This window comes from Lytechinus variegatus, chromosome 2 (assembly GCF_018143015.1).
Source record: "Lytechinus variegatus isolate NC3 chromosome 2, Lvar_3.0, whole genome shotgun sequence".
NCBI classification, from domain to species: Eukaryota; Metazoa; Echinodermata; class Echinoidea; order Temnopleuroida; family Toxopneustidae; genus Lytechinus; species Lytechinus variegatus.
Genome location: NC_054741.1, coordinates 75,280,483 through 75,305,146, shown reverse-complemented (window position 1 = coordinate 75,305,146; position 24,664 = coordinate 75,280,483). Strand labels below are relative to the sequence as shown.

The 24,664-nt window shown below is 35.1% G+C and overlaps 1 protein-coding gene and 1 long non-coding RNA gene across 2 annotated transcripts in view; one reads left to right on the top strand and one right to left on the bottom strand.

Annotated features, from left to right (window-relative positions):
* Positions 1–2,653: 2,653 nt before the first annotated feature.
* The window catches only part of LOC121409029 (ubiquitin recognition factor in ER-associated degradation protein 1-like), a 31,884-nt gene continuing 9,873 nt past the window's right edge, over positions 2,654–24,664 (top strand). The window contains exons 1-9 of the mRNA XM_041600814.1: positions 2,654–2,672; positions 2,861–2,863; positions 14,924–14,993; positions 18,343–18,457; positions 19,125–19,157; positions 19,883–20,004; positions 20,882–21,018; positions 21,410–21,482; positions 22,115–22,183. Coding sequence (XP_041456748.1) covers positions 14,991–14,993; positions 18,343–18,457; positions 19,125–19,157; positions 19,883–20,004; positions 20,882–21,018; positions 21,410–21,482; positions 22,115–22,183 — 552 coding nt within the window. The 5' untranslated portion in view covers positions 2,654–2,672; positions 2,861–2,863; positions 14,924–14,990. The remainder of the gene's footprint in view (positions 2,673–2,860; positions 2,864–14,923; positions 14,994–18,342; positions 18,458–19,124; positions 19,158–19,882; positions 20,005–20,881; positions 21,019–21,409; positions 21,483–22,114; positions 22,184–24,664) is intronic.
* Positions 13,066–14,734, bottom strand: LOC121409030. Its single transcript, XR_005969107.1, has 3 exons — positions 14,557–14,734; positions 13,675–13,868; positions 13,066–13,185 (listed from the first exon to the last, which is right to left on the bottom strand). It is a non-coding gene; the product is annotated as an uncharacterized LOC121409030 (long non-coding RNA).

Genomic DNA, 24,664 nt, shown 5'->3' with positions numbered 1-24,664 from the left:
ATGTTAAATTCAGTCAAGAAAAATGCATAAAAGTTTTTTTTTTAATTAACCTGCAGGCTTCGCACTCGCAATTTTATATAGGGCTTTTATACTTATATAGATTGTTTCATATTTTTGTTGTTTTATAAAGCTAAGAAGTGACTGTGAGGACTGCTTACCTGGCCCTTAATTAAAAGAAAAATCAACTTTGAGTGGCCGATCGGCCCCCGACCCTTTTTGGCGATAGCTGGATCCGCCCCTGTGACACAAAAACACACAGAAAATTGCCCCCCCCCCCTCCGAACTGCTCATTAAAAAGCAAGGACCCCAGTGCCCCCGCCTATATAGGAAAAAAAATCCTATAGCGGCTACGCCACTGCTCATATGTGACGATGCTTCTGCCACGTATAGGCCTATTTGTTGGATGCAACACCCATGCAGCATCAGATTGATAGATTGTATTGTATTAAATGTGATGAGAAAGAAAGAGGCTGCGGGACATAGCAATACTATGAAATAATAAACAAAAACTTATAAAAATTAGAAAAAAAATCACTTTAACTATTTTTTATATAAAAAATAAAATATGATTAACAAAAATATTCAAGCAAAAAATGCGCTCTGCCATATCACTAGATTGGTGCTTTACGGATAGTAACCATAACGATGTTGACAGCACGTCATTGTTAAAAAAAATGTCATTATTTCTGTCATTTATAGTTTATAGTATACACTCATTGAAATCGTAAAAGACCCATTCACATTTCAAATTGTGAGGAATAGTAAAGTTTCATGGTCTATCCGGCAGAAATATGTTTAATGAGTTATTTCCATCCTCTTTAATTTGTGTTCGTTTTCAATTTAATTTGTAATTAGGAACCGCATGAAGTTCTTGACTTATTCCTTTTGCACATATTGATATGTGAATACATTTTTTAAATGTACATAAAAGAAAATTAATTGTGATTTTTTTTGCATGGTCAGCCCCCCCCCCCCCTTCAAATTTGTTCTATTGCCTATGTATTTCACGCTACTCCTTGTCTGAAATGATGATTAAACTGTGGCAAAACCTTCAAACCAGCATATGTCCATGAAACCAATGACTATAGATACCGCCGGTATATAGGGACACATCCTGCCATGTCCCCCCCCCCCTGAGATCGAGGCATAACAATTTTTATGGAATATGCCATCGTGCATACACAAGTCAGGACCTCCCCCCCCCCCGACTCACCATTATTGGGAGTGAATACCTTTTCGGGTGACTTTTCAGTTTCTGTACAAAAATGCCCCTCCCCGACTCCACCTTTTGATCTGCCCCTACTTCATTTACTGACACAAGAATATTATTTCATAGATTTTAGCAGTGGGGACCGTGATCCGGAGGAGACAAAGCATTGGAGGGGCACTCTATTGTTTGTGAACAATGGTCTGCCCCCATACTTTGTCTCCTCCGAGTCACGGTCCGCCACTATAGATTTTAGAATCATTTATTTTTCAATTAATTATTCACTAATTCTTAATTGTTAAAGGGATGCTCCGGCCTGAGGATATCCCAATAAATAGAGTAAAATTCATAAAGCAAAATGCTGAAAACTAGTCAAAGTCGGATAACAAATAATTCTAGCTGGTGAAACAGTTTCATTAGGTTTGCTGATGATGTCATATCCCATATTCCCTGCACTTTATTTTTTGTGTATTTTATTGTAGGAAATTAGCTTATATTATTCAAAAATTTTCTGCCAAGAATCCTGGATCCTGCAGACTTAACAAGCCTTGCTTCTTTATGCAGGTTCCCTCATATTTCACTCCTTTTATTTGTCTTTAATTCCTAATCGCTATTCTCTTTAATTTGAATTCATTGTTATGCCTTGTCTGATTTGTATTCTCATGAGTTTTCTGATGTTGTTTTCAAATTTTGTTTGTACTTGTGAAATATGTAAAATAAAGTCAAATCAAATCAAATCAAAACGATTGGATTGACAACCGATTATGTGCAAGAGTTATTTCTTGCTGCAATTTGTTCCATCAACATCATCGGAGACACGTCATATTGTACCTATTTATAAAACACAAAAAAATGAAACAATTATTAATTATGATTTCATGTAATAGGCCTACCATAAGAAAAAGGAAAGTAGAGGTATGACCATAGCGGGGGGCTGCCCCCCTAATTTTTATTTTTTTAATTTTTTTTTGCTTCTCAAAAAATTATGTTGGTACTCCCCCCATAAATTCCCAAATTTTTGCTGATAACCTCTTTTTTTTTGCTTGTCAAAAAGTTTTGGTGGTTCCCCCCCCCCGGCCCTTATTTTTTTGGGCTGCCGCCGCCAATTGGTGTGACATCATCAGCCCACCTATGCATAATTATATGAAGACATGCCTCGCATTGTTTAACCGAAACATTGCAAATTTATTTGTTATCCAATTTCGATGAAATTTTCAGCATTTTTCTCTGTGAATTTCAATTTATTTATTGAGATATACATGTCCTCAGCCTGGAGTATCCCTTTAAATTTAATGATTGTATTCTTCCAGTAGTGCTTCTTTTGCCACAGTATAAGCAGGTATTAGCTTGGCAATAGGTTTATTGTTTAGTTTTTCGATCTTACGGGCTAGCTTCTACGTCAAGGAACAACAACACGTACACAATCGATCATCATCATTCAGTGCAGTCGAGTCCAGTCAAGGGGGTCCCGGAACCCATTGGGGTCCGGACAGCCCGACCACCAGACAGCCCGACCCTGGACAGCCCGACCCGCTGCCCTGGACAACTCGTCCCGGTCGAGTTGTCCAGGGTTGGCTCTGAATCGGACAACTCGACCACTTGAATTCTTCTTCAAAATTTCATTAAATTAAATTTCAAACTTTACTTCAATAGTATTTTCCCGCATAATCCATGTTTCTTCAATACATTCTCGACAGAAAAATTGACATTTCAGTGCGTTTTGAGCTATTTTGAAAGAAAATATAGCGAGTTCCCTTGCAACGAGAATAATCCGATACCGCCGGCGAGCCGTGTTCATTAATCTTACAACTTGCAAATTTGAGTTGATTTTTCCGTCACTTTACATATTTTGATGGTGAGTGTGTGCTATTTTGTATTTTCATATTCCATTTTCACATTTCCTGTACTTATTTAAAGTTATTGCATTTTACAAAACTGATAATTAATGCAAACTTTTTGAGATAGTTCACCTGGAAAGGACACCGATGCGGTGCTTCGCCTCGCCGGCCGGCCAGCTGGACGACCGGCTGTGCTGTGATTGTGACTGAGTGAGGCAGTCGGCTCAACTAGAGCGAAGTCAACTTACTTATTTTTAGTTAATATTTCCCATTTTCCAATGGCGAGAGTGTGCTATTTTTGTATTTTTACACTTCTACTTATTAAAAAGTGTTTTAATATCACTAAGCTGATTATCATTAGGACAGTGACTGCGTGGTCTGAGAATGCGCTTCCCAATTAAAGTAACCAGCCTTGACGCCCTTCAGGCCGCGGGGGGGGGGGTGGTGCTTCCAACCAACATCTAAACCAATTAAGGAAATACATTTGTAAGTTATGAAGTTTACGATATGGAATAGTTTATTGAAAAAATGTATTGTACCGAAATTGAAAAACTTGTTTTTATAAAAATCTAAATTTTAAAACTTGCTTTTTCTTATCGAAAAACATGTCTCTTATTTTTTTACCTGTCAGTATCTGTCACAGCTTTTTAAAATGCAAATTCCACTGGAAACAACGGGTCTTCTGGAGGATACAAGCACTTGGGCTGGTCCCAACCACCTACACCCGGGATGAGGAGAAGAGATTTCATACTCGACAAGCGATGGCCTTTCCATTTCTTTCACGAGCAGAAATGATACCGAGTTCCAATGACTTGGGCATCAGAGCAGCAGTCCCTTGATCGATGAGGTAAGTACAGCTTCTTAGATAATAATCAAATTTGTGCACTTCATGCAGGCATATCAAATTTCTATTTTTATTTCTTGGTATTTTCAAATTCTTTAAATGGAAGAAAGAACAATTGAATTGAACATTTACTTATTATTTCTTTTATACATTGTTTGAATTGAAAAAAAAATTAACTTTTTTTATATATATGCATTGTATTCATAAAAATTCAAAATTGCTTCTTAAAAATGTGAGTAACTACTACATGTTTAGGTTAAGTAGAAGTTGTAACATTCTAAATTAATTTTGGGTATGTAGGGGTTATGCTTAATTCATGAGGAACATTTATGTCATACACATATAGATGATACCAAGTATCGTTCAAGTGAGCTTGAAGGGAAAGTTCACCCTGACAAAAAGTTAATTGTAAAAACAGCAGAAAAAATAATAAAAAAATATTGACAAAGGTTTGAGGAAAATCCATCAAAGAATTGAAGTTATTAGAATTTCAATTATTGGATTTGTGATGTCATGTGCGAGCAGCATTTCTGCATAATAAATGGTAAAAAGTCAAGAAATTGTAATTTTCTAAGAAAATTGAAACTGGTTTTACTATTCCTTTTGTATATATTCAAAGACAAAACATTTCACACCCAAACATGAAAAGAAAACAAAAATAAGTCATCAGGAACCATTGAAAAAAATTGAATTCATGAATTTTATATTACAAAACATATGGGGCAGCTGCTCATTTATGACGCCACAAATCTAATACTTAAAATTCAAATAACGTTTTGAAACTTTTCCTCATACATTCACCAATATTTTTTTTGGTATTACTTTTCTGCTATTTTTACGACCAACTTTTTTTCAGAGTGAACTTTCCCTTTATGATATTGAATTAGTTGCAATTAATTTAACTTTAATATATTTAAAAGTATTTGCTTCTAAACTGAAGGTTGAAATGATTTGATTTGTTTCAGTAGCAAAAGAGGTGCAGAGCTTCAAATAGTTGAAATTACTTTATTTTATTTCTATCTTTCCAGCTCTTTGAGACCACCTGAATTGCAAGCTCTGTATGGCCAGTTTTTGTGTGACAAAATAAAAGATAAGGGTTGAAAATCCCTCCAGCTAAGTTAGGGATCATGTAATTGCCATGGAAACCAAATATAGTAATGTATAACAGGTTGTATATTCATGAAAGTGCAATTGTTGGATAAATGTTAATTTATATTGGCACTAATGTAATTTTAAGATTGTCCTTATTTTTAGCTTTACATAAACACCAAAAGCAGAGAATATTGTTCCCAGTTGGAATTGTGTCATATTTATTATCATAATAGTATTATCATAATTGTGGTAATGTAATCCTATTTGAAATTATGAACCAGTATTTATTTTGTGTGGGATATAATATGTTTTATATACACTGAAGTTCAATATGTGTTACTATGTAATTTTAGATCTGATCAAGTTTACCTTAATGTTACTTAATAAAACCCACTTAAATCCAAAGAAGTATTTTGAATATTTGGTTCTTGCACTATTTTGTATCCCTTTTCTCGCTAAATATTTACCTTTTATTGAGAGCTGTGTTGACGGGTTCCATGACATTTGCTCTGGCAAATTCCACACCATAATCTTATGAACAGCTTCAACCAGTAAGGTCTAAACCTAACTTAAAACCATATTGCAACCCTGAACCTCTATCTTAAGGGGCTTTCACAATTGCTTGTGCGATTGTTTGCGATCACTTGGTCACAATATATGTTGCACAGAATTGCAACGGTGAAGGGTCGTAAGTAGTCACGCAACCAATTGTGAAAGGGGCTTTAGACAAAATTAAGCCTGGGGCAATTGTCGCAGGAGCAAATGTTGTGTCACATGGTAATCAGATGGAGATGACTGAGAGATGAAGATGGGAGGGGGTGAAGATGGTGAAAGGTGGGATGGCCATGATGAGGAGTGATGGAGTTGAGAGGGGTGTGGATGGAGATGATGAGAGGAGGGATGGGGATGATGCAAGGATGGATGGAGATGATGCGGGGAGGGATTGAGATAAGGTTTAGAGATGAGGATGGAGATGGTGAGGAGTGGTGGAGATGGTGAGAGGATCGAGTAGAGATGATGAGGTGAATGGAGATGATGTGGAAGGGTTGACAGGAGTAGGGGGTGGAGATGAGAGAGATTGAAATGAAATGGGGATGGAGATGCGAAAATGGTTGGAGAAGACGGGAATGGAGATAATGGGGGTGGAGATGTCAGGAGGCGTGTTGATAATGGGAGAAGAAAGATAAAGGGCAGGGGGATCATCATCACAAACATTGCCTCCACCAACTTCATCATCATCAATATCATTACCGTCATCGTCATTATGACATCATCACCACAAACTTCATCATTATCATTGGCGCAATGAGTGAAAGATTTTGAGGGGTAAGATGTGGCCCATCATGCCAAAGTTATTTTTTTTTAATTGTGAATGAGTAAAATTTTTGACATTTTTATTAGACAAACTCATTTTTTTATTATAACATCATACTAAAACTTTTCTCTTTTCGTTTCTCTTTCATTCATTTTTTTGGGGTATTTTATCTTCTTTTTTTTGAGGGGGGTGCTCTTGCCCCCAAGACCATGATCCCCCACCACCTGTATTCCACTGTTCATTACCAACATCATCTACTATCGTCATAATCATCATCAACACCACTAGCTTCATTACCATCATCGTCATCACAACATCACCACCATCATCGACATCACTATCATCACCACCTCCCATCTCATAACAATCACCAGTCCATAATTATCTTCATCACATCATCATTATCCTCATCACCACATCATCTTGATCGTCATCATGATTATTTTATCTGTGATTTCATACACAGATACTAGTACTTATGTCACATTATTCATCTCTTACTGTAAGATGGACTTTACATATCACCCAAAAATGACATTTCAATCATTGTTAGTAAAAATCAATGAATAGGATTTATATCTCCCTTATCAAATCAGCGCGTGTTGAAAACGCTTTGAAAAGGGAACCAGATAAATAATAATGTATTTCATAACTATTAATGAGAATTAATGAAAAGTAAAATTTCAAGATTCAAACTCGCAGCTAAAGAAGTCATATTTGCGATTGACAAATGGAATATTTCAAGCTAAAGCTGTTTGTTGGAATTCTTGTAGAGAGTTGATATGATTATCATTAAAGGGGTGGTCCAGGCTGAAAATATATCTTAATACACAGAGTAGAATTCACTGAGCAAAACGCTGAAAATTTCATCAAAATCGGATAACAAATCATAAAGTTATTGAAGTTTAAAGTTTAGCAATATTCTGTGAAAACAGTCGTCATGAATATTCATTAGGCGAGCTGATGTCACATCTCCACTTTCTGTTTTCTTATATTATTATATAAAATCATATTTTTTTCATACTTGTGAAAATAATATGTCTCCCTTATGATGAAATAAGTTGCAGCAATAAATATCTAATGTACTAAATCAGTAACTGTTGTCAATCCAGTTTTTCTAGTTCTTGGAGGAAAAAATTTGAATAAACCTAATTTCATATAATAAAATACAAAGAACAAGTGGAGATGTGACATCATCAGCCCACCTAATGAATATTCATGATGACTATTTTTTACAAAATATTACTAAACTTTAAAATTCAATAACTTTGCTATCTGTTGTCCGATTTTGATGAAATTGACGGCATTTTGCTCAGTGCAGTGAATTCTACTCTATTTATTAAGCTATAAATACTTTCAGCCTGGACCACCCCTTTATTCAAAAAGTGGCACGAATATTCATCTTTGGATAAAGACATGCAAGATTCATTTTTAAATGTGTTGGAAACGGCATTACCATGGGAATAACAAAAGCCGGGGTATTAATTTCCTTCAGTTCAGTGGTATCCCTTTTCTGCACTTTTATTCCTTTGCATTATTTTTTCCTTTCTTTATTTGCGCCCTCTGAATGTGCCCCCTAGATACGACCCTGACTGACCTGGGTACAATACTAGTTTTATCTACTTGATGGTAGCTCCCCAAAATCTATCAACTTTTGACATGGCTGCCGAATAAAAAATATATCACTTTGGGGGGGGGGGACCTACATATATAATAAAGCCAACTTTCAAATGACACCAAAATGTGTTGAGCGAGCACTTCCCATTTAAACAAAGGGTATGAAAATTAGGCTGGGCAGGAAATAGCCTTCCAATTTCAGTCAGTTTTTGATAGGCAAATCCGTTAGAACCTGCAAAGTTAAGGGTGTTGTGATAAATTAATGATCAATCGTGGCCAGTTTTGGTTGTTAAAGCAAATTCCATAAATTAATAAATTGAACTTTAATGCATGAGTGAAGTTCAACACACATTGCATTTTGGGGGGCAGCATTTTAACTTTATTATGTGGATCTCAGCAATGTGTTCATGGGAGTCGGGAGAATAGAGGGTGAGATGGAACTTGGAAGTGGGAAAAGTAGGTTGATGGAATAAGGTTCAACAGAACATTTAGCCCCCCCCCAAAAAAAAAAAAAAAACCCTCTCACCCGCCCTCCCCTTCTGTTGAGAGACTGATTGCTCTTACATGTACGTATGAAGTCCAGAGCAGAATTTTCGGAATTTAAAGGACAAGTCCACCCCAACAAAAACTTGACTTGAATAAAAAGAGAAAAATCAACAAGCATAACACTGAAAATTTCATCAAAATCGGATGTAAAATAAGAAAGTTATGACATTTTAAAGTTTCGCTTCATTTCACAAAACAGTTATATGCACATCTCGGTCGGTATGCAAATGAGGGAACTGATGACATCACTCACTCACTTATTTCTTTTGTATTTTATTATATGAAATATGAATATTTTTATTTTCTCGACATTTCATGTGAAATGAAGTTTCATTCCTCCCTGAACACGTGGAATTCCATTATTTTAACATTTGTGCTTCAGGCAAGGATGTCCTAATCATTAAATTTGTAAAAACGGAAATATTGTATAATTCAAACGATAAAAAACAAGAGAAGTAGTGAGTGGGTGACATCATCGACTCTCTCATTTGGATGTAACTGGCTCGTTCATATAACTATTTTGTTAAAAATAAGCGAAACTTTGAAATGTCATAACTTTCTTATTCTACATCCGATTTTAATGAAGTGTCAGCATTGTGCTTGTCTGATTTTTCTCTATTGATTCTAATCAAAATTTTCTGAGTTGGGACTTGACCTTTAATGATAAGTTCCGAAAATTGGGGCATCAAGTTTTACCCATCAATCCTTCTGTCAAAAATTTATCAATAAATCAACTCAATCAATGTGCAATATGCTTGATCAAACATTCATTTTTTTCAATAAATTATTTAATAAATCATCATCGGCCTTATCAGTCAATTTCTTGGTAATCATTTGGCACCCCCTAGTTCAAGTATCAACCCCCCCCCCCCCTTAGTTCAAACATCAATTTTGCACTCCTACATGGATAGAACATGGCAGCGGATAAGGTTTTAATATCAATGACACCCTTAAAATTGTTATGAGGGAATGTGGTGACCGGGGATAAAATCTTTGAAGAATTTGAATAGTAAAAACTTAGTTGATTCTAGAGCAAATTGATGACATGAATGAAATAGTACATTAATACATAATATGGCCCACATATATAGCGATTATTTTTCTTTGTGGTCGAAAAAACTTGGTAGGGCTTGAGCGATTTTTTTGGGGGAAGGGGGGCTTTAATCCCCCCAAAAAAAAAAAACACGCACCTGAAGAAGAGCAAAAGGGAGGGAAAGAAGAAGAGAAAAAGTGGAAAGACAGAGCGAATGAAACAGTGGAATGGGGGATAAAGGAAAGAGGAAAAAGAAAAAAAAAAACAGAAAAAGCGAGAGAAGAGGGGAAGAGAGTGACGGTCCAACTTTAGGCCTTTTGAGATAACCTAATCCTGTTTTTTAGAATGAAATTATGATTTTCTTAAACTTTGGTCTGCAGGATTATCCCCACAACATATTTATCTTGGTGCCCCCTACAAAAGTTCAAGGCCCCCAGTGCACCCAAAGCTGAATAAACCCAGCTACTTCATGCACTGATGAGATCGAGTCAATGGATTGCATCATTTCCAAGAGGTTCTCAATAATATTCCTGAGATGATGAAAAGGATGTTGGTGGCGATGGTGATGATAATGATGAACATTGGTGATGACGGTGACAATGGTGGTGATGATGATATTGGTGATCATGATGATGATGATTATGATGGCGATTATACTGGTGATACGATGACAATAATGGATGATGTTGTGATGATGGTGGCGATGATGGTGATGTGATGAAGATTATGGTGATAATAATGATGGCGATGATTATGATGATGATGGATGAGAATGATGTTGGTGGTGATGATAATGATGTTGGTGTGATGATGATGGTGGTGATGGCAATAATTGTGATATTGATGGTGGCGATGATAGAGACGATGATGTTGGTGATGATGTTGAATGATAATATGAAGATGATGATGATGACAGCGATAGTGATTATGGTGATGATGATAAATGGTGATGATGATAAGTGGTGATAATGATGGCGATGAAAATAGCGATAACGATTGTGGTGATGATGATGATAATTAAGATAATGGTGATGATAATGATGGCGATGATAATAGCATAGTGATTTGGTGGTGATGATGATGATGGTGGTGGTGATGGCAATGATTGTGACGATCGTGGTGGCGATGATAGAGATGATGTTGGTGGTGAACTGGTGATGATGTTCCATTCCTCCTCTACATCCCCTCATCTCCATCGCCTCCTCATCTCTGCTCCTCTCAGCTTCATCTCTCATCCTCTCAGCTTCATCTCTCATCGTCATCCCCTCCATCCTTTCCCTCATAATTTCAATCCGTCCTCTCATCATCTTTTCCTCTCATCTCCATCCTTCCTTTCATCTCCATGCCTCCTCTCATCATCTCTATCCCTCTCATCTCCATCCTTCTTCTCATCTCCAACCCACTTTTCATTACCATCCTTTTCACTTCACCGTCTCCATCCCTCCAATTTCAACTTCATCTCTCCCAAAATGTCCACCTGATCACCACAGCACTTAACAGTGAAATGTTCAGCAGAAAAAAATACATGGGAGTAATAGAACCCAATATTCACAATACTTTTTAGTAGACTCTTTATTTTCTATGTAACAATGTGATAAACTTGATCACAACTAAAATTACTAAGTAACACATAATTTTCTGTTATATCTTACAAACAGTAGGGGAAGGCGGGGTAAGTTGTGATAGTTTTTGCTTTTTGCATGTTAAAATTGATATGATTAATAATCTTGTCGAAATAAGTACCTTGCCTTTAAATTTAATTCTTCTGAAATATTTTCCACCTATATATAACTTTCTATCCCCACACTGAAAGTCATCGTGACCTTTAAAAAAAAACAATGTCAAATGGCTCAACTTGCCCCATATATGGGGTAAGTTTGAGCCATCTTCTGGGGTATGTTGAGCCTCAAAAACTATGTACAAAGTGTATGAGGGGGGAACCAGCATGTCAATTTTTTGTTTAGTCTTTTCACTTGCTAATTCTCTATAAATACTAACATCCTTTAAAAGGAAAAGAGCAGTCATGTAAATTTGCTCCTTTCAGCCGGCATTTCAATCAATTTTTATGGTTTGTTTGTTTTTTAAGATACATTACCATAGGAATTACCATGGCTCAACTTGCCACATGCTGTTCGGCTCAACTTACCCCAGTCCGAACTAAGTGCGATAATTTTGTATCCACACATTTATTATGCATCCATCATATAAAAGACTATGACAAGAATGAAGATCTACCGGTATACCTGGACTAACAATGTTGTTATCATGTCTTTATTATATTTAAAGACGTGTGTGTTTATAAAGCACTTATTTATTTCACACTCTTTTTTTACTTTTTTGGCTGAAATTCATATTTTTCCCTCTAAAAAACTACTTTTTGTTTCAAAGTTGAAAACATTGTGGTGGGGTTAGGGGTTATGCTATGGGTCATCAATACATGACACCACCACAGTGTCTGACTCATTCATTATTGGCCTGGGGCTGGTGGCTCAACTTGCCCCTATGCTCAACTTACCCCGCCTTCCCCTATAGCATAACAAAACATGGTCTTGTTATGCTGTTGAAAAAAAAACATACATAAAGAAAATCAAATAGTGCACCATTCCTGGTATATTTGTTTATTATTTATATATTCACAAATTCATGTGTGCCCAGTCATACTTTTGCCTCTTAGTATAAAAAGCAATTGCCAGTCCAACTTCAGACAAATAATTCCTGCTATACTTCCTTAAACTTAAAGCCTGCTATATTTGTATACTATTTGTGCATATTCACATATTCATGTGTGCCCATACTATATTTGTTGATTTGTAACTCTGATTGAGAACAATATCCTCTGCTTTGGGTGCGAATGTAACAATATAGACAATCTTAAAACTACAATAGTAACCATACACATTAACATGTAAAAATTAATTGCCCCTTTTGGTTTAAGAATATACATTTCAAAATTTATTGCATGATTACCATGACAACTAACTTAACCCTAACTTATGTAGAGGGCTCTTTCAAGGTTAATTAAGTCCACCCCAGAAAAATGCTAACTTGTATACATAGAGAAAATCAAACTAGTATAGTGCTAAAACTCATCAAAATCGGATTTAAAATAAAGTTATGACATTTTAAATTTTCGCTTATTTTTCGTAAAACAGTGATATGCACAAATAGGTACCGATAAGTAAGTCGATGATGCCCATCACTCACTATTTCTCCTTTTTTTATTGTTTGAATAATAAATATTTCATCTTTTTAAATAGATCTGATTTGACAATAAGGACTAATTTGACTGAACCATATTAGCATTAAACAATGATAATTCCACATGTTCAGGGAGGAATTAATCGTTGTATCACTTGACAATGAGGAGAAAATCAGAATATTTCATACAATAAAATACAAAAGAAATAGTGAGTGGATAACGTCATAGTCTCCTCATTTGCATACCAGCCAGGATTTGCAGATAACTGTTTTGTGAAATTAAGCGAAACTTTAAAATGTCAAGACTTTCTAATTTTACATCCGACTTTGATGAAATTTTCAGTGTTATGCTTGTTGGATTTCTCTCTTTTTATTCAAATCAATTTTTTGTTAGAGTGGACTTGTCCTTTCAGCACTTCCTTACAATTTTGTTTTATAAATAAAAACAAGCTAAGTACGGTTTGCAATCCATGTTGTCTCAACTAAGTCAAACAGCTGAAAAGATGAAATGAAGTATGAAATGAATTATTGACAAAATTATTGTAATTTCAAATATTTGAAGATCTGCAGTCTGCACCTCTTGATAATAAAAGAAATTAGACCATTTTCAATCGTCACCTTGTCTTGAACAATTTAGAAGCAAATACAAGTTTAATATATCAAAGTTAAGTTAATTTGCTAAACACACTAGAACTATACCTGTTATATTCTGGAATAATTACATAACATAAAGGATCCACATAAATTTCGCATTACCATACCCAAAAATTAATTTGAAATGTTACAACTTCTACGAAACCTATAAGTAATTTTTTTGTTCAATTCAAACAATGTATAAAGAAAAAAAGTAAATTCATTTATATTCAATTGTCCATTCTTTCTTTTAAAGAATTTGAAAATACAAAAAAAAATTAAATTTCTCTTTGATATGCCTGCATGAAGTGCGCAAAAATTGATTTATTGTATCTATAAAGCTGTATTTACCTCATCGATCAGGGGACTGCCGCTCTGATGCCCAAGTCACTGGAACTCGGTAATATTTCTGCTCGTGAAAGAAATGGAAAGGCCATCGCTTACAAGTCGAGTATGAAACCTCTTCTCCTCATTCCTGGTACAGCCCAAGTGCTTGTATCCTCCAGAAGACCCACTGTTACCAATGGAAGTTGCATTAAAAAAAGCTGCGACAGTAATCGATAACGAAAAAGCAAGTTTTTAGATTTTGATAAAAAGTTAAGTTTTTCAATTTCGGCAGAGTACATTTCATTTTTCAATAAATTATTCAATTTTGATAATTATAAATACCCAATATATTGTCAGTTGTTTACCCCTGCCCTTCAAAACTTCGAAAACAATAAAAAATTATAGTTATTTAAGAAAAAAAAATAAACAATGACACTTTCCTACAAAAATTGTAAACTTCATATCTACATGTAGTTACATGTACATATGCCGGCTACGAAGACATTTTCAAATCTATTTCCCTTTTTTAGTTAGAGACATTAAAATTTAAAAAAAAACCTTTTCAATAAGTGGAAGAAGCGTAAAAATACAAAAATAGCACACTCTCGCCACTGGAAAATGAGCAATATGTCAAGAGACGGAAAATTAACTGAAATAAGTAAGTTGACCTCGCATAGCATAGCTAGCTAGTTGAGCTGACTGCCTCACTCAGTCACAATCACAGCACAGCCGGTCGCCCAGCTGGCCGGCCGGCGAGGCGAAGCACCGTACCGTATCGGTGTCCTTTCCAGGTGAACTATCTCACAAAGTTTGCATTAAGTATCAGTTTTGTGAAATGCAATAACTTTAAATAAGTAAAGGAAATGTGAAAATGGAATATGAAAATACAAAATAGCACACACTCACCATTAAAATATGTAAAGTGACGGAAAAATCAACTCAAATTTGCAAGTTGTAAGTTGAATGAACACAGCTCGCCGGCGGTATCGGATTTTTCTCGTTGCAAGGAAACTCGCTTTATTTTCTTTCAAAATAGCTCAAAATGCACTGAAATGTCAATTTTTCTGTCGGGAATATATAAAAGAAACATAGATTATGCGGGAAAATACTTTTGAAGTAAATTTTGAAATTTAATTTAATGAAATTTTGAAGAAGAATTCAAGTGGTCGAGTTGTCCGATTCAGAGCCAACCCTGGACAACTCGACCGGGACGAGTTGTCCAGGGCAGCGGGTCGGGCTGTCCAGGGTCGGGCTGTCCGGTGGTCGGGCTGTCCCGGAACCTTTGCATTGACTAACTTGTTCTGCCGAGGAGAAAAGAGTGGAGGCCTATATTTGGCACAATGGTACGTATATCTATATGTAATTATTTATTTACTTTGAAGTGTGAATTCTATTATTGATCTTTTGCCTATTTTAAATTGCGTGTTTGGTTGTGTGCAGTCCAGAGAAAATTTGCAAAATTGCTGAAAGTTCAAGACAAATTCAAGTCTGATTCGACTCATGCCCATGGCTGCACAGTCATTGCATTGGCATTATTGGACTTGCGCAATAAACATTCAACAACTCATACAAAGTTTCTTGTAATTTGATTGGTCGAAGCCATTCAATATTTGATCCATTTTGTGCTGCATGCAAATTTTATTTCCCATTGCACGGCGACCGTGCATTTTTTATTTTTCCATTGCACGGTTGAGCTTTCTCCTTCACTCAGTGTCGCCAGGAGGCCTTCAGAGAGTAAAAATCATTTACTAATGTAAGGTTACTCTTAGCAAAGCCAGGTCTTCCTTTCTAGTCATTTATTTACTGTGAAGTGTGAATTTTATTATTGATCTTTTGCCTATTTTGAATTGCGTGTTTGGTTGTGTGCAGTCCAGAGAAAATTTGCAAAATTGCTGAATCAGAAAACACTTCAAGACAACAAATTCAAAGTCAGATTCGACTCATGCCCATGGCTGCACAGTCATTGCATTGCCATTGGCATTGCCATTATTGGAATTGCGCAAATAAACATTAAACAACTTATACAAATTTTCTTGTAATTTGATTGGTTGAGAGCCATTCAACATTTGATCAATTTTGTGCTGCATGCAAATTTTATTTTCCATTGCACGGCGACCGTGCATTATTTATTTTCCATTGCACAGTTGAGCTTTCTCCGTTACTCAATGTCGCCAGGAGGCCTTCAGAGAGTAAAAATCATTTACTAATGTAAGGTTACTCTCAGCAAAGCCAGGTCTTCCTTTCTAGTCATTTGCGTGTACCACCAAAAAACCTGAAACTTTCGCCCCCGAGATTTCTACTTTCTTTCTAAAAGATCTAGCCATAAATCATGTTACTTGTTACTTGTCGCAATAATCCCAAAACGCAGCTCCTTGGAAGATGTACTGGGATGTCAATAATGTCATGTGCCAATGGAGGTGACAAGGTGCAGGATTTGGGTTGGCTCACATATATACAATAAAAATGAGCATGCAGGGGTGCAAGTAAAAACATGAATTGGTCCATTTATAGCATGTGGGACCCAACAGGAGGCTGCATCATGCTGATGATAGGTAGTGCAGCCTCTCTGGGTTTCCATGGAGAATGACATGTCCTGGTAATCTGTTCCATATCCGTACTGTCCAAGGGAACTTCACATATTTGTATGTGTCTATTGTAGCTTTGGGTATGGCATATTTAGCTATATGGTCGTGCCTACCAAAGTAGGTTGCTGGAGAAATGACCTGTGGCAAAGGCACGCGAACCAGTTGATGGTGCATCCGGTGGAAAAGGGAGCATTGTGCTAAGAGCCGACGAGTGTGGAGGCTGTTCCATCCAAGGGTGGAGACCAAGGCTGAGGAGGATGTTGTTCTCCTGAAGTCACAGTGAACAGTGTATCCCATGTACATGGGATACAACTTCATTTCCGACACTATGCTATGGATTTTATTTTTAAACAAGAATTCATCAAAAAAAATAGAAAAATATAAAAAGTTGGAAGAGACTTGCCCGATGTTTACACCGCCATCTTGTTTCCTATTGTTCTTTCCCAACCTTACGCGACGCAAGCGTCCGTATCATAGGTGAAGAACAATAGAAGACAAGATGGCGGCGTGTAAGACCAAAAGCCTCAGTCTCTGTATTTGGTTGTTCCGCTGAATGACGTTGGCTGCACTCACTTATGTCAGAAATTGTTGAATAAATACCCAGAAACGATGGTTATTCCTGTCTACTGTGTAGGCCCATATATGTGTTTGGTGTGTGTTGTGATTGACTGTGCTGACATGTTTATAGGTTTGCCATGTTGAATGGAGGCACATGTCAAATTCCAGGCTTGTTACTGTGGTCAAGTTTGTTTTTTTGGTTTAAAATCACAATTGTCAAATGTCAGGTTTAATTTCAGCGGAATACATTGTAAATGCTTTTGTTAACTGAAGATATAAAATACTTGCAAGACAATGGCTGGATTCTTCGAACATATATTGTATAACAATGCAATGGTGCAGCATGAACATGTACCTTGGCTTTAACCACTCAGTGTGATCACATGCAATTGATGGCAGATGTTATTGTTGTTGGGTGTTTAGTGATCATTCTTGTCAGAATATGTACATGTATGCCACAACATGTTTTGATTATTGCGATTCTTGCTAGAGCCTTAGAAAACTTTTTTATGTACTTGTATAGTATTTGGGTTAATTTTAGAAATGTAATCTGCTCTTTATTTGACCAAGCTGTTAAACTGCAGATGCCAACTGGTTAGACAGGTGCTTCACACTCATGTGACCCATTCTTTTTTTTAAGTAAATGTTCTTAAAGATTTTTAGTATATACCTCTACGCTTTAGAAATTCTATACCTCTGCATTTACGTTGTTCTTTATGTTTGTAATATCCTACTTTAGATTCTTGCCAATTTGAGGATTGCTTGGTATATGATGCAGTATTTGGTACCCTGGGTTACCAAATAATAATCCGCCATTTTGTTGAATTATTTATTTTATTTTTTGTGCTGTACCCTGGGTTACCAAAAATGTGTACAAGTATATTTTAATGTTTTGTACAGATTTTTTTTTCTTTTTAGTGATCTTATGTAACAATTAATGCATGCAAATGATAACTTTATTCTATTTGTTTACTAATATTGACATAAGATTGTATCAAAGAAAGGAAATAGGCGTTGTTATCATTGTCCCCATCATTGTCATGATTGTCGCACCTATCGTACGACCGTGATCACCATGACAACAGTGTACACTATTACAACACGAGATGGTGCTGCACAACGCCGTACCCCGGTGTACGGCGTGGTGCATCATATATACATGTTTAGCAAAAAGAAAAGAAAAGTTCCATCAGAGGTGGATCCTAGAAATGTACAAGGAAAAAATAGGGAGGTTTTCACTCCCAATTTGAGGACATATTGTTCCAGGAAAAAATTAACACACACAATAAAATGTCCTCTGTTTGTATGCATGACATATATCCCTCAAATGTTTTTGGGTGCCTCTCAAAAGGGGGAGGGGGTACAGGCCTAATGTGCCCTTAGCTGGATCCGCCATAACCATGTTGGGAAACAAGAGGGAGAATTCAATGAAAGAGAGAGAAAAAGGTGAAATACATTATTAAATGCAAGACCACCCCAACAGAAAGTTGAGTTTATTACAAATACATGTAGGAAATCAAATTTTATTTTAATTTCTTTGTTTGTACAGTTTGGATTCAACTCATTTGCCTCATTTCATCACCAGTTCAAGACACAATACAAATGTTTTTCTGTGTCTATGCTGTCTGGGACATACAGAGAAGATGTAGAAAGAGGAGGAAAAAGTAAGAAGAATACCAAGATTTGTGTGATAGGACACTTTCTGTTTATAATAGGGACAAAAGCTCTTAATTTAGGAAGTTAACAACCTTTTTATTAAGACTTTATATTCAATTTACATATTTAACCAAAAATTGCGAAAATGTTTGACATTATCTACATGTACTTGAGTGATGATTTGTTATGTTTATAGGCTATGATATGATAAACTTAAAAACATCCCAATCATAAACATTCTCTTTAAGGACATTTACAGTGAGGTTACTTTGTTATGTTAATATCCATAATATTCCTTTGCAATAAGTGTAGAAATGAAAATACTAACCTTCAGTATGTCCATCTGTTTTGGCAAATTACTCGGGGAATCCTCAGGACTTTGGCTTTCTGAACTTAAAAATGAAACTTTTTCTTAATTGATTTTCATCTTATCAATCAAATGAAAACACAATTTATACTGTTGAGAATAAGTTCAAGATCAGCATGTGTTGTTTTCTTCCTTTGAAAAGTCTTTAAAATTAGTAATTGGTGTACTTTAAAATATTAGAAAATAATGCAATAGTATTTGCTACTGATAATGATTTTCATTTCATTTGTAGGTAATTAATTGTTTAGTATTGTGTTTCTAGTTTTAAAACGATTAATATTGATTCTTGTTTCACATTATTTTTGCAGTTATAATGCCACCGTCTGCCCTTGACACTTTATGTAAGTATACATGTAATTTTGGAGTTGGTTTTTTTTTTGAAAAATACAAATTTGATTTTTCTGTGTAGATTAAAGGAAATTTAAGTTACATAATCTTGGGGGAAGGAAAGTATCCAAGTAAGTAAGTCAACTAATAAGTCATTTCTAACTTTTACCCAGTGAATTGGATGACATGTAAGGCAGGAACAAAAATCTTTGAATCATCTGCTTGTAAGGCTATGACTCTCCAGCCCTGGAGCATTCACAATGATAAAGGATTAAATACCTTAGCCAATTGTTTTTTAATATTTTTTATTTATGTTACTTACATAGTCTGCCATGGACATAAGAATGGAATTCTAAATAATTTTTCAAACTTTCCTTGCAAGCCCTTTTCATTCTATTCACCAATTATTTTTTTGTCATTTTATACATGGCTTGGGTTCAACAATGCCTTTTCTTCTTGACAGCAAATCAGATGTGACAATAATTAGCCCTACAAAAGTAAAGGTTTATATTTGTTCAAATGGTGAAAATAACGCCACACTTTAGTACATTTCATGTGCCATTAGCATTTGTTCATTCTGTTAACTTGTATATATCATATATAATAAACCAATATTGTTCTTTGCATGTTAGTCAGAAAATGCTAACTGGTAATACTACAAGTGATGTTTACTATTATTATTATTGACAAGTCAGTGCCAGTCTGTGAGAAGTAATGTGACTTATTTTTCACCATACAGCACGGCTTCACATTGAATACCCAATGTTATTCAAGCTCACAAACAAGAAAGCAAACAGGACAACACATTGTGGAGTCTTAGAGTTTGTAGCAGACGAAGGCAAAGTATATCTCCCATACTGGGTAAGTAATTCACTGTAAATTAAAAACAAAATGTCTACAAAAATAATACATGTATATCATATCAATCAGTGTATTGAGAAGAATTGATAACTTAACCACAACAGCAATAACAATAACAATAGATGATGATGAGGAGGATGATATTAATAATACAATGAATATGGTGCAACATTTATATAGCGTTGAGTACGAATGCTTTCAAGTGCTATTACCCCACCTTCAGCATGCTCTGCCAATAAGGTACCTTAGCATTTCAAGAAATAAATACTGAGAACCCATATACCTCGACTCACCAATCATATCATAAAGAACAGTGTTATTAGTAGTTTTGTGAATAATACCATGCACGTATTTCCAATGATATTCTACTTTTCAAGCACTTGATGGTATTTTGATGACACCTGTGTATAAATCCTTACTTTGTTAGCTTATCTTGATATTCCACCCTTCCTTCCTTCCTACCTTCCTACCCAATCATCTTTTCATCAGTAATTGATGTGAAAACATTTCTTATGAATAATTTTCACCTCGACTCACCAATTATTTATATCATAAAGAACAGTGTTATTAGTAGTTTTGTGAATAATAATACTGTATTTCCAATGATATTCTACTTTTCAAGCACTTGATGGTATTTTGATGACACCTGTGTATAAATCCTTACTTTGTTAGCTTATCTTGATATTCCACCCTTCCTTCCTTCCTACCTTCCTACCCAATCATCTTTTCATCAGTAATTGATGTGAAAACATTTCTTATGAATAATTTTCAACCATATTCTAGTATATTCCCCCTTTTTTGTGTGTGTGTCTCTCCTTACACCATTTCTCTTTGCATTTATGAATGTAGTAATCAATTTTTGTTGATGATTTTCCAGATGATGCAGAACTTATTACTTGATGAGGGTGATTTATTGAACATCCAAGTAGAAGCCAATGGTTTGCCTGTTGCAACGTATTCAAAATTTCAACCTCAGTCAGTCGACTTCCTTGACATATCAAATCCCAAGGCAGTGTATCCTTTATAATTATGTCAAATAATTTTGTCATTTTGGTGTTTAATCATAGGATTTCAAATTTTCAAAATTAAATCAAAATATTTTCTACCTGTACATGCACTACATTTTTAGCAAATATATTGTTGTGGTTATGTTCATTTTTAGTCTTGCTTTACAATGTATTTCCTTTATCCATTCTAAGGTGTGTACCCCCCCCAGTTTGACTGTATATTTGCTCTTGCTTGAGAAATTAATTAATACACGAGTGTGTTAAAATAGCATAAAAGACCATTTTGGTACCTTTATTTACCTCTTTGAATATTGAATGTTGTGTTGATTGGTTCTTTGATAGATATTAGATCTCTTTTTTAAAGCCTATGTTTCCTTAACCAACCATTAAACCAACAGTCTGGAGAACATCTTACGAGGATTTGCTTGTCTGACCAAAGGTGATATGGTGGCTATCAAATATAATGATAAGGTAATGTCTAACTTAATGACATACAATGTATTTACACTTGATATTGTTATCCCTGCTAGCCCACATTGAGACCCCCAAATAGGACCAATGAAAAAAAAGGAGAAAAAGAAAAGGAAAGGAAAAACTGAAATATTATCTGAATATTTCAAAATTGATCACAATTTGAGTTTTGTATCTAAAAGGTTAAAAAACAGCTTTTTGCACTTATCCATGTCTGGCCCATCAAAATTTTTGACTCGTTATGCCAAGTGCTGGCTCTGTATGAAAAATCTTTTCATTGATATTCACTGACTAATCTTCTCTTTGCCAAATAGATAATCAGATCTAAGTGAAATTACTGTCATTCAGGCATATGTACATGTGAAATACTTTTCCGACGCATTGTCACATATTTAAAAAAAAAATGTATTTCATAGAAAAACCATATATTTTGAAAATTTTTTAAAAATATTTAACTGGTTGTGTTTATTTTAATGTCTTAGTATTTAATGATTATGACTGTATTTAAAGAGTCTTTCTTATTTTTACATTGTCGATGATTATGTCATAGGATTAGAGTTTGAAAAAGTTTCTGTTATGGATGAATTTTATAATGATATATAAATATGCTTTATTCTTTTAAAATGTCTTAGATCTATGAGCTAGAAGTTCTTGAAACTAAACCCAGTGATGCTGTTTCGATCATTGAATGTGATATGAGTGTAAGTAGAATTTATTTATTTTGAAATTCAAAGTAAAAGGTGCATTAGTCAGGCAGCATATGTCATGATTTACCGGCTACTTCGACAAATTGGCTAAGTCTGATTTTTCACTTTTATGTGATTGGTGACATCACAAGGATCAACTTTCAACTTGGTGACAAATTTCTAATGGTCATCTTGACCATGTGAGGGGTCAAAATGGGGTCAATAGGGGTCAATTTTTGGAATTGCCCCGATTGTGTCGAGTTATACATCGAATTGTTTGTCTGGTTATACTGAACAAAAAAGTGTACACAATCATATACTCTTGACCTCCCGTAAAAAAGTTATGACCGGAAATAGCAAAAGGTCAACAAACTTTCGTTACATTGTATATATGGCAAATTACACCGAAGGTGTTAAGAAAGCTATTTTCCGGGGGTTCTTTCTTTTCTTTTTCATGTTTGTATTTTCGATATTAATAAGTTCACCTTCAGAGGTCATTATCCAGAAGATATTAGGGTCAAGACAAGGTCAGGGAAAGGTCAAAAGGTCAACATGTAGCTAAAATACACTAAAAGCGACTAGAATCGTAGAAGTCTCATTTTTTAATGGGTTCTTTATTTTGAAAAGTCTGTATCTATAACATTAAATAAATTAAGATGCTTATTTAGGAACAAAATAGATTAACAGAGATAGACGTCGAATGCGTTTAGTGTGGTATCATGGTATTGCAAGAATACCTTGAAACAACTTGACAAACCCTTATGCCCTTAAAATCTTATCATCTTCATGATGTAATAACTAAGTGCAACCAGCTCTTTCCGAGTTTCTTTTTTTAAGGAAATCAATTTAAGTTCAATTCATTTTCAATTTACTAGTCTTTGATATGTAAAGAAACATTTCCTTCATTGCTTTGTCAGAATATTTCAATCAACAGAAATTATTGTATTGTAGTAGGGTATAAGTGTAATACTATGTTAACAGAATAAACATCGATTGACCAGTGCCCCAGCTCCTAAGAAAGGTGCATAACATTTCATTTGGATTAACTTAGGATTGATGATATTATAAGTTGGGCTCCAATTAATTCAAAATGTGTGACGGTTATATTATTTCTGACAAAGAGGCAACATCATGCAGGCATGAGTATTGTAGAAGTGTATGTCAATTATGCTGATGTGATATATTCTGACCATTACTCGATCTCTGGAGCCAAGAAGGACTACACAATTCTGGTGTTGTGCTGTTCTGAGCTAATCATCGGGGCCGCTTTTGCATATTGTAAAGAGAAATTTATAGATTTCGTGCATACTTTTGGTCAATTATTATGTATCTTTCAGTAAAAAAAAATATGCAAGTTTTCACAATATCTGGGGACCGCTGCAACCTCCGCCCGCTGCGGCATGGTTGTGGTTTACTTCAATGAAATTTGATGTGATTATTCTTTATAGCAACATCCAGGTAGTTCACAAAGTAGGAGAAAAAAAAACGACAAAAGAACAATCAGCATCTATGCATATCTCTATCGTGAGAACAGGTATTAAGTTTAGATTCATGTTGTATGCTCTGGAAAAAAAACTTGATAAACACTTGATAAAAAAGTAGGCCTAAAAGCCGTGTTAATGACAGCACAATCAGAAATACTGTGCAGTCCTTTTTGGCTCCAGAAATGGTCAGAATATATCACATCATGGACACTAACGACTACAATGAGCATGCCTGAAAAATGCTGCCTCTTTGTTAGAAATAATATAACCGTCACTCGTTCCAATTAATCAAGGAAAAATTGGAGCCCAACTTATCATATCATCATCAATCCTAACCTCATTATCTTATTCGTATGTTAAGTCAAATAAGATGTTGGGCATCTTTCTTTGGAGTTGGGAGCACTGATCAATCGATGTGTTCATTAGCAAAGTATTACACATGTACCCCAGTACATTACAATATTTTCTGTTGATTAAAATATTCTGTACAAAGCAAATGGATGAAATGTTTCTTTACATATCAAAGACAGGTAAATTGGAAATGAAAAGAACTTGAATTGAGTTCCTAAATCAAGCAACTCGGAAAGAGCTGGTTGCACTTATAACGTCATGAAGATGATATGATTTTTATAGGTTTTGTCAAGTCGTTTCAAGGTATTCCTGCAATAAACCATGATACCACACTCAAACTATTCGACGTCTATCACTGTTTATCTATTTTGTTCCTAAATGAGCACATTTTACCCCCTTTTTAACTAATGGATAATGTCTTCTTAGAGACTTTTCAAAATGAAGAACCCACTTCTAAATTCAAACCGCTTTTATAGTGTATTATGGCTACCAATGAAAGTTTGTTGACCTCTTGACCTTTCCCTGACCTTGTCTAATATCTTCTGGAAAACGACTTCTGAAGATGAACTTATTAAAATAAAAAAGTACACACATGCAAAACAGAAAAAACGAAAATATTAGCTTTTTATCACCTTCAGTGTAATTTGCCATAAAAATATAC